The sequence below is a fragment of the Schistocerca gregaria genome, chromosome X (assembly GCF_023897955.1).
Source record: "Schistocerca gregaria isolate iqSchGreg1 chromosome X, iqSchGreg1.2, whole genome shotgun sequence".
Classification (NCBI taxonomy): Eukaryota; Metazoa; Arthropoda; class Insecta; order Orthoptera; family Acrididae; genus Schistocerca; species Schistocerca gregaria.
In genome coordinates this window covers 572,779,457-572,795,685 of record NC_064931.1, presented here as the reverse complement: position 1 = coordinate 572,795,685, position 16,229 = coordinate 572,779,457, and the positions used below count along the sequence as shown (strand labels likewise).

General features: G+C 46.0%; 1 protein-coding gene across 5 annotated transcripts in view; it reads right to left on the bottom strand.

Annotated features, from left to right (window-relative positions):
- LOC126297526 (mitogen-activated protein kinase kinase kinase 1-like) overlaps positions 1 to 15,868 on the bottom strand; it is a 159,097-nt gene extending 143,229 nt beyond the window's left edge. For 3 of the 5 annotated variants that reach the window (XM_049988431.1, XM_049988432.1, XM_049988433.1), the window contains exons 1-2: positions 15,643 to 15,868; positions 9,140 to 9,267 (exon numbers count right to left, since the gene is read on the bottom strand). In XM_049988431.1, coding sequence (XP_049844388.1) covers positions 9,140 to 9,256 — 117 coding nt within the window. In that variant the 5' untranslated portion in view covers positions 9,257 to 9,267; positions 15,643 to 15,868. The remainder of the gene's footprint in view (positions 1 to 9,139; positions 9,268 to 15,642) is intronic. The other 2 variants (XM_049988434.1, XM_049988435.1) reach the window with 1 other exon arrangement.
- Between the last annotated feature and the right edge of the window lie 361 nt (positions 15,869 to 16,229).

Below are 16,229 nucleotides of genomic sequence, written 5' to 3'. Positions count from 1 at the left end.
GTGACAGGTGATAGGGTTGGAGAACCGAACGGAAGATACATCTGAGAATTGATGATAGTGGTGGCAGAACCAGTAGCCAGCTGCATGTGAACATCTCGACCAAGTATTTGGACAGTGAGGAATAACTTCCCTGAAAGGGAAGAAGTATAATTGACAGACAACACAGAATCAGAATCAGCATCATGTTCATGAACATCATGTATGCGGTCGGATGGTTGGTTGGTTAGTTTGTGGGGGTTAAAGGGACCAGACTGCTACGGTCATCAGTCCCTTTTTCCAAATACTAAAAACACCCACAGAGAATAAAAACGATCAACAGACGATAAGACAGACGACACAGAACAAGAGAAACGTAGACAAAGACCAGACAAGACGAACTAAAATCACACAGAGTGTGACGGTGATTGGCCCACCATACAAACAAAAAGGGAAAAGCCAACCACTGAGAAACATGAAAAAAATCAGACAAATCGTAGGCCATAGGCCAGAATCAATACAAAAACTCACGCACTTACATGAAGCGATAAAATCCCCCTGCCCGAATAAAACGCAGAACTATGTCCGCTACGGAAGAGTCGTCAGATAAAAGCGCAGAGAGCATATCAGGCAGCGCAAAAGTCTTCCTGAGCACAGTTAAAAGGGCGCACTCCAACAGAATATGGACCACTGTCAAGGACGCCCCACAACGACAAAGAGGGGGATCCTCACGACACAGTAAATAACTGTGCGTGAGTCGGGTGTGGCCAATGCGGAACCGACAAAGGACGACTGATTCCCTGTGGTTGGCTTGCATGGATGACCGCCACACAGTAGTCGTCTCCTTGATACGGCAGAGTTTGTTTGGCACGGGCAGGTTGCGCCAATCAGTGTCCCATAAATCGAAAACTTTGTGGCGTAATAGTGCCCGCAAATCAGTCGCCGGGAGGCCAATCTCCAGAGATGGTGCGCTGGTGGCCTCTTTCGCCAGGCGGTCAACAGTATCATTTCCGGGTATCCCAACATGGCCCGGGGTCCAAACAAAGACCACAGATCTGCCGCAATGGGAAAGAGTATGCAGGGAGTCCTGGATAGCCATCACCAGACAAGAACGAGGGAAACACTGGTCAAGAGCTCATAAACCGCTCAGGGAATCGCTACAAATAACGAAGGACTCACCTGAGCAGGAGCGGATATACTCTAGGGCACGAAAGATGGCGACCAGCTCAGCAGTGTAAACACTGCAGCCAGCCGGCAACGAACGTTGTTCAGAATGGGCCCCTAGAGTTAGTGCATATCCGACACGACCAGCAGCCATCGAACCGTCGGTATAGACATCGCCAGAGCCCTGATACATGGCCAGGATGGAATAAAAGCGGCGTCACAAGGCCACCGGAGGGACTGAGTCCTTTGGGCCCTGTGCCAAGTCAAGCCGAAGACAAGGGCGAGGCACACACCATGGGAGTGTACGCAGAGGGGCCCGGAGAGGAGGTGGTACAGGGAAACACCCAAGCCCGTAGAGAAGCTGTTTGACGCGTACGGCAATCGGACAACCCAACCGGGGCCGACGTTCTGGCAGACGGACGACTGATTGCGGGAACAGGACACGATAATTTGGATGCCCGGGAAAGCTAAAAACATGGGCAGCATAAGCAGCCAGGAAATGTTGGTGTCGTAACCGCAGTGGAGGGACACCTGCCTCCACAAGTATGCTGTCCACAGGGCTGGTCCGAAAGGCACCAGTGGCAAGGCGTATGCCGCTGTGTAGCATTGGGTCCAGCACCCGCATCGCAGATGGGGATGCTGAGCCATAAGCCAGACTCCCATGGTCCAGACGGGACTGGATTAACGCCGTAGGAGAGTAGATCGGTCGGCGCCCCACCTGGTGTGACTCAGGCATCGCAGAGCATTTAGATGCCGCCAACACGCCTGTTTAAGCTGCTGAATATGAGGCAGCCAAGTCAACCGGGCATCAAAAACCACCCCCAAAAACCTATGTAACTCCACCGCTGTAAGAAGCTCGCCGTCAAGATAAAGCCGCGGCTCCGGGTGAACAGTGCGTCGCCGGCAGAAATGCATAACGCAGGTCTTGGCTGCCGAAAACCGAAAACCATGCGCTACAGCCCAAGACTGCGCCTTGCGGATTGCGCCCTGTAGCTGACGTTCAGCAGCTGCAATGCCAATAGAGCTGTAGTAAAGGCAGAAGTCGTCAGCATACAGGGAAGCGGAGACAGTATTTCCCACGGCTGCAGCGAGCCCGTTAATGGCTATTAAAAACAGACAGACACTTAGAACAGAACCCTGTGACACACCGTTCTCCTGGACTTGGGAGGAACTATATGAGGCCACGACGTGCACACGGAAGGTACAATACGACAGAAAATTGCAGATATAGATTGTAGAGGGCCCCGAAGGCCCCATACATGAAGCGTAGAAAGGATGTGATGACGCCATGTCGTACCATACGCCTTCCGCGTGTCGAAAAAGACAGCGATCAGATGCTGATGGCGGGCAAAGGCAGTATGGATGGCCGACTCCAGGCTCATCAGCTTGTCGGCGGCGGTGCGGCCTTTACGGAACCCACCCTGAGACGGAGCCAGAAGGCCCCAAGACTCCAGGACCCAATTCAAGCGCCGGCTCACCATCCATTCAAGCAACTTGCAAAGAATGTTGGTGAAGCTAATGGGACGGTAGCTGTCCACCTCCAAAGGGTTCTTCCCTGGTTTCAGAATGGGTACAACAAGACTTTCCCGCCATTGTGACGGAAACTCACCCTCGACCCAAATGCAGTTGTAAAGGTCGAGGAGACGTCGCTGGCAGTCCACTGAAAGGTGTTTCAGCATCTGAGAGTGGATGCTATCTGGGCCAGGAGCAGTATCAGGACAAGCGGCGAGGGCACTGCGGAATTCCCACCCACTGAATGGAACATTGTACAATTCAGGATGGTGGGTGCGAAAAGAAAGACTCCGACGTTCTATCCGCTCTTTAATGGAGCGGAAGCCCAAGGGGTAGTTGGCAGAAGCGGAATTCAGAGCAAAGTGCTCTGCCAAGCGGTTTGCAATGACGTCGGAGTCAGTACAAACTGCTCCATTCAGTGAGAGCGCAGGGACGCTGACATGGGTCCGATAGCCATAGAGGCGGCGAATCTTGGCCCAGACCTGAGATGGAGTGACATGGAGGCCAATGGTGGACACGTACCGCTCCCAGCACTCCTGCTTGCGTTGACGGATAATGCGGCAGGCTCGCGCACGCAGCCGTTTGAAGGCGATAAGGTGTTCGATTGAGGGATGTCGCTTGTAACGCTGGAGCGCCCGCAGGCGAGCTTTAATCGCTTCAGCGATCTCAGGTGACCACCAAGGCACAGTCCGCCGCCGAGAGGACACAGAAGAATGGGGAATGGCAGATTCGGCGGCAGTAATGATGCCGGTGGTGACCGATTGAACCACTGCATCAATGTCATCGTTAGAGAGAGGCTCAATAGCGGCAGTGGAGGAGAACAAGTCCCAGTCAGCCTTATTCAGAGCCCATCTGCTAGGGCGCCCAGAAGACTGACGCTGTGGTAGTGACAGAAAGATCGGAAAGTGGTCACTACCACAAAAGGTCGACATGCACTCTCCATTGGACACACGGTAAGAGGCTAGGGCTACAGATCGAAAGGTCAATGGCGGAGTATGTGCTATGCGCCACACTGAAGTGTGTGAAGGCACCATCATTTAATATCGAGAGATCGAGCTACGCCAATAAATGCTCAATGATGGCGCCTCGACCTGTTGCCACCGATCCACCCCACAGATGGTTATGGGCGTTAAAGTCGCCCAGTAACAAGAAAGGTGGCGGCAATTGGGCTATCAGAGCAGCCAGGACATGCTGCGCGACATCACCATCCGGTGGAAGGTAAAGACTGCAGACGGTAACAGCCTGTGGCGTCCACACCCGAACAGCGACAGCCTCTAAAGGTGTTTGGAGAGGTACAGACTCGCCGTGATGAGAGTTTAGGGCATATATGCAGACGCCACCAGACACCCTTTCATAAGCTGCCCGGTTCTTATAATAACCCCGGTAGCCACGGAGGGCGGGGGTTCGAATTGCCGGAAACCAAGTTTCCTGCAGAGCAATACAGAGGAAAGGGTGAAGGCTGATAAGTTGGCGGAGCTCAGCTAGATGGTGGAAGAAACCGCTGCAGTTCCACTGGAGGATTGTGTTGTCCATGGCTGAGAAAGGCGTGACGGGACTGGGAAGGGAGATTACGCCGCTGGGTCACCTGCTGCCTCCAATTTAGCACCTGTGATAGCGCTTTCCATGGCGTCTGATGGACCGGCGAGATTGAGGTCCTCAGCGGACGCCAGAATCTCCACCGCATCCTCAGACGTAGAGCTAGAAGGTTGCAGTGGGTTGGCTGCCACCGCGAGTTCCTTGGGCTGAGAGCCCTTCTTTGGTTTCTCACGCCGTTCCTTGGGTCGCACCGACTGGGAGGGCTTCACCAATTCAGTCTCCGGGACGGAGGAGGATTGTGAAGCCCTACGACCAGCCGATTGCGGGCACTTACACCACTGTCGGTCGTCAGCCTTCTCTCTGGCGGAAACCTGGGAAGGGAGGGACCCAAGGGACCCCTTGCGAGCGTGAGAAGCCGAAGAAGTTGGACACTTCTCCGGCTTAGAAGTGGGGACAGACATCCACGATGGGTGGGATGGTGTTGCTCCTGAGGTAGGTGGCACAGGAACAACCTGGTGGGTAGAGCCCCCCACTGGTGAGGGGGCAGGAGGAGTTGTACTACTCGTCGATCCGGCCACAATTGGAGAAACAGACGGGGCTAGCACAGGTGTCATAGCAGCAGCGTAGGAAGATGTCATTCTCACAGGATGGAGTCGGTCGTATTTCCTTTTGGCCTCAGTATAGGTTAGTCGGTCCAGGGTCTTGTACTCCATGATTTTACGCTCTTTCTGGAAAATTCGGCAGTCTGGCGAGCAAGGTGAATGGTGCTCCCCGCAGTTGACACAGATGGGAGGCGGGGCACAAGGAGTATTGGGATGTGATGGGCGTCCGCAATCTTGACATGTGAGGCTGGAAGTGCAGCGAGAAGACATATGGCCGAACTTCCAGCACTTAAAGCACCGCATCGGGGGAGGGATATAGGGCTTAACGTCACATCGGTAGACCATCACCTTGACCTTTTCCGGTAATGTATCCCCTTCGAAGGCCAAGATGAAGGCACCGGTAGCAATCTGATTTTCCTTCGGACCCCGATGAACATGCCAGACGAAATGTACAACACCTCGGCGCTCTAAATTGGCGCGCAGCTCTTCATCAGACTGCAAAAGAAGATCCCTATGGTAAATAACTTCCTGGACCATATTCAAACTCTTATGGGGTGTGATCGTAACGGCAACATCCCCCAACTTGTCACAAGCAAGTAACCGTCGTGACTGGGCAGAGGATGCCGTTTGTATCAGGACTGACCCAGAGTGCATTTTTGACAAGCCCTCCACCTCCATAAACTTGTCCTTTAAATGCTCGACGAAGAACTGAGGCTTTGTGGAGAGAAAAGACTCCCCATCAACCCTCGTACAAACTAAGAAGCGGGGCGAATAACTGCTACTGCCATCCTGAGACTTACGTTCCTCCCACGGTGTGGCCAGGGAGGGGAACGTTTTCGGATCGTACTTCTAAGCGTTAAACTGAGCCCGAGAACGCTTAGAGACTGCTGGCCACCAGCGAGAGACGATGTACCACGCTTCATTGCGGGTCATCCACCCTGATGCCACCTACTCCGACCAAGTGCTCTCCCCACAGGTGCCACCCAGCCACGGCAAGAGCCACCTGGCAGGACGGCCGTTGCCGGGAGTCCCGATACCCCAGTTGGATAGGCATCTACTCCTTGGCATACATGGGGAGTTAACGGCGCAGGCATCAGTAGAGTGATCCCTGTGTTGTCAGGGGGCTACAACCAACAGGGTACATGGCGGCCCCACCACAACGGACTGGCTACCTTGCTGGATATTAGGTAACATGTGGTCCATGGTTGCCGTTGGTGCAGAAAGAGGCACTGCACAGTGCAAGGTGCAATCTGCACGCAGAAACAGATTCATGCCCAAGAGATGGAGAGCGGACAGGACTGCAATTCAACGGTGTATAAGCTGGCGAAAGGTCTGATCGCAAGATGGACACAATACACCAAGTAAGGTGCCCTTCCCCAATTGGCTCGCTCTTCGGAAAATTTTGAGAGATGGAGGTCAAACCCAACAGGGGACCATCATATAAGGCCAAAAAGTTTGTGACTCCTTTTAGTCGCGTCTTACAACAGGCAGGAATACCGCGGGCCTATTCTAACCCCCGAACCCGCAGGGGGTTATGCGGTCGGATTTGCAAACAGATGTCGCATGACCCTTTGTTTTTGCATTTGTGACACATGGCCCAATGTTGTGGACAATCTTCTCGTGAATGTTTTGTAAAGCACCGCGGACAAGAAAGACGTTGCCGTGGGTTTTGCTGCAGTTTCTTAGAGGTTTGTTTACCGTTAGGCTGATGCTGCCCTTGGGAGCATACTGCGGCCACTTCAGTCGGCAGGGACACGCCACACACTTTGTCAACATCGCACAGAGGTTGTATTTCCCTGACATTGCCCCATGTCTCTATTTGTGCTCCAGCGGCGCGAGAAATTTCAAAAGACTGAGCGATGGATAGGACTTCATCTAGAGTCGGATTTGCCAACTGAAGGGCATGTTGCCTAACTTCTTTGTCGGGCGCCGATTGGATAATAGCATCCCATACCACGGAATCGGCATAGGATTCTTTGTGAACTTCAGTAACAAATTGACACTTTCTACTGAGGCCGTGAAGTTCAGCAGCCCACGCGCGATTCGGTTGTTTTTGACAACGATAAAAGGCAACACGAGAGGCTACCACATGCACCTGGTTTTGAAAATAGAGGGACAGAAGTGACCACATTTCAGCAAAGGACAAAGATGCAGAATCTTTCAAAGGAGCCAATTGCGACAACAACCGATACATTTGAGGTGAAATCCATGAAAGGAACAGAGACTTACATTTTTGTTCATCCGTGACATGAAATGCCAAGAAGTGCTGTCGAAGACGTTTTTCGTAATCAGACCAGTCTTCCGCCGTCTCGTCGCAAGGAGGTAGAGACAACGATGAGACACGTCCCGCATTTGTGAGAAGCGTTTGTTGTTCTATGAGACCTTGCAAAAGTTGCTCTAAAGTAGCCATGGAAACACGGGGGTCAACAATGGAAAAGAAAAATCCCTTCCTCGTTGCCAATTGTTATAACTTCAAGTTGAACAAATATATTTCAAGGAAGACGCAATACATACAGATCAAGTAAACAGAGTAAGACGTGTGTACACTTTAACAGTCAAATCATAATTGAGTCCGAGTCTAGCGGCCGCTGGCTGGCTGGCCGCTTAGGTGGCGCTGCTGCTGCATGGCTGGCAGACAGTGCCGCATGTAGAGGACGCGCATAACTGTGCGGCGGCACTTTGAAAGATCGGCGAGTCACAACAGTTTGTTTGTTTCTGTTGCTTGCGAAAGTGTAAGTGGATATATCTCCAACCCTGAAATATACACTGGGGAAGGAAAAAGCTTTGAGAGAGCATTATCCCTGCACTTTCATCTCACATTGGCATGTGGCAGCATAACAGCACAGCTTTTGCCAAAATACTTCAAGAAAGAGTTTGTGATATGATACGAATCAGCAGACATCTCCCTCAGGGTCTACAAACAGAAGCAAAATTTCTAAAGAACAGTGACACTACATTTCAAAGACAAAGGTGACATTTCACTGCAGGTATGAAAAGATAAAAGGGAGTTGAGAATGATAACAACAATCCACGATACATCCATGCTTACAACAGGGAAAAAGAGCATGACACTGGGAAATCATACTGAAACCAAAATTTATTGTGATGTACAGTAAATTTATGAAAGGCATGGACAGAGCTGATTAATATCTTTCGTATCGGGAGATAATGTAGAAAACCAACAAATGGAAAAAGAAATTGTTTATAATAAATTGTGCTTTGTTTAGTGCACACAAAGTGTACAGAAACCCAAATTTTATTTAAAAACAGATATGTTATTGTTCCTAAAAGAAGTTGCAGGAGCCTGAGCAAGTGATCAACAAGTTGGCGCAGCAACTGTGGAGGAAACTGAAGCCCTCCAACCTACCAAAAGAGCACTACTAAAGAGCCACTTGGTTGATTGGCAGGGAACACAAAAGAATATACTATTCGGCTACTGTGGGAAATGAAAAAAAGAAATAACCAGCCCAATGTTCCAGAGTCTGTGCAGCGCATTGTAAAAGAAGTGAAACAAGGTACTACTGCCAGTTTTGTGAAGTACTGTTACACAACGGCATGTGGTTCCAAAGGTATTACCCTTTCAAGAATATTACATCATCATACAAAAATGTCTGCCACATTTCATCAGCATCAGACATCGGTAAGTGCAACAACGTGCACATAAGGAAGATGCACTCACTTCGCACGCATCTTACAAAAATCGCCAGGAACTGCAACAATAACCGCAGCGCAGCAGCTGGTACGCAATGTGTTAATCTCTGATAAACAAACTTCAGTCATTGTTATCTGGATACTTTTTGTGCTGCCATCGGCAGACGTACCACTGATGCAATCAGTTCAGCTCAATATGTGCTTTCAGTGTGAAGTGTTAAGTCTTTTTTGATAAACCTGCTGTTGCAAATGGCACTCCATTCCAAATTCTATGTGAAAACATAAGTGGCTGCAGATTAAAACACGGGGAACAAGAGGTAAGGGATGGCATCCAAATGGCTGACAGCCAAAATCAGTTGAACATAGCGTACAATAACAATGATTTTATACCAGCCAGGGTGAAAAATGGAATTGCCATTGACAAAAATTATTGGTTGTAACAAACATTTAAATTAAACCTACACAATAAACACCACAGTTCATATCATTTTATATAGGTTCATTCATGAAGAGACATGGGGTTGGAAAGATAAGTTTCATGTAAAATGGTATTGAGATTTAAGACAAATTATGCTGGACCGTAATGGAACATTAGAGATGCAACAATATTATCATAGTGCAGAAAAAATTCAGTTAACATTAATTACAAATGACAGCAAGATATAAAAAAAAGAGGTAGGAAATAGATGTTAACTTACAACTGGACCACGCACTTCTTCCAATGCAGCATTTCTACGAAGTTGTGCTCGGTAATGATCCAGCTGATGAGTTCCACTTGAATCAGCTGCCCTCAGACCCTGTATCAGCTCTGCCATCACTGGGTAACCTGCATCAAAACAATATGTCTAATAAATACTCACAAATGACTTAAAATTTCACACTTGTTAACAAGACTATAGTCATAAAATTGTAAACATACAGCTATGTTGTGTATGTGTGAGGGGCTGAGGGGGGGGGGAGAGTTTTTTTTCTGACTTTTTGTTGTTAAATTTGCACAGGTAATGCTAAAAGAGAAACTTTTCCTATTCCATTATGTTCAAAATCAAAACACATGTGACAATTTTGGAATACTGTGTATGGATTCTGCTATATCCATCAGTGACCCCCACAGCAATTTCAGAGACATGGTTTGCGGATCACACCACTGGAGGATGCCCTGTTCTGCATACTTGTAGTGATCTCCAGCAGATTTGTGTGTTTGCATTACTGATGTTCAACAGCTATGATATGGCCACTACTCCAACAACTATTGCTAGGTCAAAGGACTTGCTTAGGGTTTCTGCGTGGACTGGATTTTCAGTTGCTGGTCACTGATGACTATGTCTGGACTTTGTACTGTGCACTGGACTTTTATTTAAGTAAACTGGTTATGTGCACTGTATTCAATAAAAGACTCTCAAACATGATCTACAGCTTTGAAGAGCCTAGGTCTTCAGTCTCGTTCATATGCTTACTGACTCAGTGCCTCAAATTTTCAGTAAGTTGTTACCTTTACTCCTTAAGTTATTTTAAAGTCTGGGGTTTATATGACTTTTCTTTAGGCTGTAGGAACATGATTAGAAATGGAACCTACAGAATAGTTCATACATTTATGTTCAATAGTTAAGGAAGTGTTGTCTCAGCCCAAACCAATTTTCTGTCAATATTTCACTGAGTACATGCTGCAGTCTCTCTGTTAAAAGTAAGGTACAATTATCATCAGGACAATGATTGATTTTAATGTAGAACTGGTTTGCAAGGCACTGAGCTATTTGAGTTGGTATGTCATTGCCTCCTTCCAGCAAGTTATAGGAAGATGTCAAGTTCAATATGAACTCCACGCCACACTGACATTTGGAATTTTTCACATTAAAAAGTTATTGGCCGGGTTGAATGAAGCGATAACTGAGAGCAAAAAAATTTGGAGCGACAGGGGATTGAACAATGGAGGGTGGGACACTGAACTGCCAAGCCACACAGTTTCTCTAGAATGTCTATATTATTAACCACAAATTTCATGAGGAGGTATACATACTAGGTTAACAGAGTTATAATTTTAAATGTGAGGCAACCAGCCAGAGCAAAGTTCACAAACTGTAACCACTGATCATTCAGACCACTCTTTTTATTTATTGTATGCTTTTTGACACATTGAAGAAAAAGAATACATAGTAGTCACCAGCAGGAAGTCTCCTGGTCTACCATTGTGTGATCTTGTGGGGCATTCTTCTGTGATGTGTCTGATGGTCTGTGGTAATCACAAAGTGGGGATGGTTGCTTATCTCAATTGGGTAAAAAATAAGCACATTTGCCAAGATGGATTCTAATTCTGTTAAGCACTGACCACGTTTTGCATGGAAATACAAATCCCTGTGGTTTTTGCATGATACACAGCATATTATTATTTTGTTGTCCACTCCATTCTTGAGACCATCTATCAGTAAGATTGAACTCATCTTCCACGCTGATCCTAGCTGTTATTGATGGTGGTCATCTAGAGCACAGTCAGCTCTTTTTTGAACCATCAATATATTGATGGACTGAGAGATTTTTACTATCCATGATCTTTCAGTACTTGTCAGTGAGGGGGCATTTATGTGTTGCTGTTGAGTGTAGTAGTAGTAGTAGTAGTAGTAGTAGTAGTAGTAGTAGAGGGGTTTTGGGCGCACGACAGCAAGATCTTCAGCGCCAGCTGTTGAGAGGGTGGAATGTAGCTTAGTACTGGTTGCCATTTTGAAAGTGTTCATTTAATATAACAAGCAATCATTCTGATGGTGTTATTTTGTTGGGCAGCTAACTTTTGATTTTGGATCAAACTTGTATAAATGATAGAGGATAATAAAGAAGGTATTTTGAGAAAATGTACCAATGATCAGAAATTAATACTGCAGGGGATATAATGTCTTTAATGAGCTATGTGAGTAAGACACATGACTGCCAAACACGCACACAACCTGACTGACATTGCCAGTGCTATTTTGTGGCAGATGGGCTGGTTGTGACAGGGTTAGTATCTTGTGGGGTGCGTACAGGGAGAGGAAGGCGGGAGGTAAGGAGAGAGATGGAGCTAGCAGTTTGGAGGGAGGCAGGAGTGGCAGGTATGGCTGAAACGGCCATTGGAAAGTGGCATGTGCTGAAGGTTATGTGGGGAGATGAATTGGGAGGGGCTGACACAATGGGGGAAGGAGAAACTTTTTGGTGGAAGGTGCAGGGAAAGTGGGTTACCTGAGACTGGGGCCACAATTATTACAGTGTCGGAGGATGTATTGTAAGGATAACTCCCATCTGCAAAGTTCAGAGAAGACGTTGGTGTAGGGAAGCATGCAGATGGCTCCGGTTGTGAAACAGCCACTGAAATTGAGCATGTTGTACTCAACTACATGTTGTGTCACCAAGTGGTCAACTTCGTTCTTGACAACAGTATGGCAGTGGCCATTCGTCATGGTGCACAGATCATATCATTGTGGCAGACCAAGGTGCAAGACCTGCCCAATCCACCCACCCACAACCTCCTACACCAGTCCTTTCACAGGCTTATCTTATCCCACAGAGGCTGGGCCACCTGTGAAAGTAGCCATGTCATATACCAATATACCAACTCTGCTGCAATCACCGCACAGCCTTTTATGTCAGCATGACTACCAACTAACAGTGCACCAGGATATATGGCCGCCAAAAAACTATTGTCAAGAATAAAATTGACCACCCAGTGGCACAAAATGAAGCTAAGCACAACATGCTCAGTTTCCAAGGGTACTTCACAACCTGAGCCATATGGAACTTGCCCTCTACCACATGCTTCTCTTGAGTTATGCAGATGGGGGTTATCCTTACAACACATCCTCCACACCCGTAGTCATCCTGGTCTCAATTTCAGGCAACCACTGTACCCACACCCTCCACCCAATAGTTCCCCCTCCTCCATCCTGTCACCCCCTGACAATTCATGTCCCCATGTAGCTTTCAGTGTGCACTGCTTCCCACTGTCATTACCACTATACCTGACACCCCTCCGTCCTGCATTCATAGATGGCAAACTGGCCTCCCTCCGAACTGCTGGCCACCCACCCCCAGTCCCTCTCCTTACCTCCCACCTCATCTCCATTTACCCATCACATCTAACACTAACCCCACCACAACCAGCCCACCTGCCACAAAACAGCATTGGCACCGTCAGTCTAGCCAGCACCATGCAGGAGCACAGGCATGTGTGGCAAAATTTAGAAAACCGGCATCTGATGCTGACTTCTGAACAACTCTACTGCCGCCAACATAATTTGCACATAAGGACCACGAAGATAAGATATAAGAAATTAGGCCTCATACAGAGACATATAGACAGTTATCTTTTCCCTCACTCTATTTGCATGTGGAACAGGAATGGAAATGACAAGTACTGGTACAGGTACCATCCGCCATGCACTGTAAGGTGGCTTGTAGAGTATCTATGTACACGTGTGTGTGTGTGTGTGTGTGTGTGTGTGTGTGTGTGTGTGTGTGTACACTCTAGCTCGCCAAAGGATAAGTCTGAAAGCTAGCCTGTTTTCTTTCTTCTCGGTGTGCCTATCAACAACTCAACCCTTCTGCGCTTCTGTGAATGATCTCCTTTACTTTAATCTCAAGTATTTACATTCTACAAGAACTCTTCTACAACAAATGCCTGTCACTCTGACACTGGTGGCACTACATAGAAAAACAATACACAATTGTCTATGATTTTTTCCTGTCCACTATGAATTTCAACACAGTTCACAATTTATTGCTGGTTGTCAAGCACGATATATTACTTGTTACAGAACATGTGCCTCATATACAGTGGAGCAGGATGCATATGGGAGAAAGCTAAACACACATACAGAAAAAAGTTACTGAAAACTGCCATTCAAATAGAAGTGAGTTAGTGCTGCTGATTGAGCCTTACAAGAAACTGGGTTGTTCAAGTGTCAGAGAACTTGCCAAAGGTCTTAAGAAACAATTGTCCACATGGTATAATTTGAGGAGATTGCATTGGAGCATGCAAGACAAGATACTTCACTTAACACCCATCAATTTCCCTTCAAAATACAGCCTTTGAATAATATTATTGATAAAGCTAGTGCAGGTGCAGATTCAAATCTGTTTGAAGTTTGGTAACACTTGAGAACAAACTTCTGTTTCTGATTTGCTGGTTATAAAATGAAGCATTACTAGCTTTTCAGCGATTCTACAATGTTACAGTCTACACAAAAACATAGCACATGACCCAATCAATCAACTGCTTTCTTTACACCAAAGAATAAACCTACTGCCTTCAAATCATTATTTAAGCCCAAGATGTGTTACTACAGTATTCCCTGATACATAGCCTTCTCAGAAATATTTGAAACCCTTGGGATGGGACGGGAAGGGGGGAATTAGCCTGAAACTGTCTTTATTATCCATTTTTTCCCCTTTCCAAACAGTTTTTTTTTTTTATCTTTGTGGAATCTGATCACACCTGAAAATCACATCATTCTTTAGTAATTCAATAACTGATTTGTTTCCTAGGGCTGCATGTGACATAACTGTCTAGGACCGTATCTTTTTCACACTTGACTGTACCAATAAAACTTTTATGTAATCCTACCACCCTTCACAGATGGCCGCACGATTCAGATGCAGGTGCAGTCTGCCATCAGCCGGAGACAGTAACACTGTGTGTGTGTGTGTGTGTTTTCCATTTTGAATGAAGGGCCCTTTTTTATGGAAACTTAATGATTTAGCATCTTTTCATTATGCCTGTCTGCAGCTCGGTCCCTCCTCCATGTGGTGAGAAGTAATCTATCCTTTTCCTATTCTTTTTATGCAACTTCATGACTGATGGCAGTTTGTCGTGTACCAACTACGAGTTACTGTCAAAATCACAGTTAATTATTTTGTACATTGTCGTTTCACCATCAAAGCAAAGTTCAGAACCCAGTCATTGACAAGTCAAGTTACATGGGTTGTCTTTTGGGAAAGATAAAATTGTATCTTTCAAAGTCTCTTTGAAACTGTCCAAACCCACCAGCTGTGAAAAATGAGTCGTGGTGCTATTAAAGATTGAGAGAAAGTTTTTAGAGCAAACTCAAAACAAAATTGTGTCATATTGGTATGGAAACTGTGTAGTATACTGGTCAATCTTAAGTGGCCAGCATACAAACCAGACTTCTGTCTGAAGTAAATGATGGGTGAATTCGATTATCATGAACACACACAGGTTCTTCCTCATTACAGAAGATACAGCCTAGAAATAAAAGTATGTTAGGCCCTATATTTATTATTTATTCAGCATAAAACACTGAAGAAAGCAATGTTAGTACACAGCTACAGGTTTCAAGAATCATGCTCTCACCGATCAGACATACTTGCACTGGCGAAGTGACGACTAGGTCTAAGCAGCAGTTTCTTCTTCTTTTTTCACTCAGATTAAAATGTTGTTAAGTATCTTGTAGTGTTGCTTTTCATGGAAATGAATGGGAAGTGTTAATTCTGAATTCACTCTCTTTGGAGAGAGGCATTTATGATTTCCATGATAAATAAAATCACACATTATACTATGAGGTAACACGAATTTTTTGTTTATGGAGCCTCTGTTGAAGTACATATCAAGACCTTGAATCACATTAGATGTGAGAATTTGTTGCAGATTACACGCCTAAATAATAGATTACAATTAAAGACATCTTAGGTGCTGTACTGAAAGTCAACCTGTGTCCATGATTAAAGCTCGTCAGAGGACATAAAGTTGTTCCCAATGGCATGGTCTCTGTTGCAAACAAAATTCCTGTAGCGTAGTCACAACAACTTACAAGATAATCCAATAAATTTCAAGGTGACGGTAATGAAGCGTGTGTAATTTATTTGAATAGTTACTAGTACAGTATGCAAGGTATTCCTGTGTTTTAGAAACACGATACAAATTTAGGTAATTTCTAGCATCGTGGATAACGGTATAATAGCCATAAAAAAACATATTTTATAAATATTTCAAACAATTAATTCACAGACACATATGTCTGCTGTTGTTTACGATGTCTTGTCCATTGCCACATATTTTGACCGTGAACACATTAGCTGTTGGGCGGTCAGGTAAACACCATCTGCAGGTACCGAAATACGAATGGTGCACAATGTTCCTTACCTTAACACTAAACCATTTTCTGTTTATCCAGCGTCGAAGTGGTGTCAAAAGACAACATGTAGCATTATCAAAACAACATACCTTATTTACGTCCACGAAAAGCCATATCTCCCGCAACAAATGCCACTGACAGGCACAAGAGTCATCAGCACCGGACAACAGAAGACAACGACACACTATGCACTAAGCAATACTACAACAAATCAAGCAATCAGCACTGTTTGCAAACACGAACACTCGTATACGGGGCGGGAACTAGTATTATGGCGCCATGTTTGAAGCGTCCTACACGAGAGTAGCTTTCAGTGCCCTCTGTACAAGAGGAATGGAATTGGCTTTTTTGAGGGACACATTTCTCGAGGTCAACAAAAAATAAACTTGCTTTTTACTCGTACCAAAGTATTATTCAGCCAGATTATGTATTTATATACATAATGTGCAAACAACCGTATGAAGCATGCAGGGAGGCACGAAGTACTATAAATGTCACTTCCTTGCCTTAGTATTCAGTTTCAGTCACTGAATTTCAGTGTACGGACAGGAAAAAAGGAGCCGTTCTACAACGCCCTGAATTCTCAAACTTCGAATTTTTTTCATTATGATTTAACCGAGGTACACAATCGAATCTTCAAGGGGAAATGCAATTGGTCGCACGAAACACGGCGGCT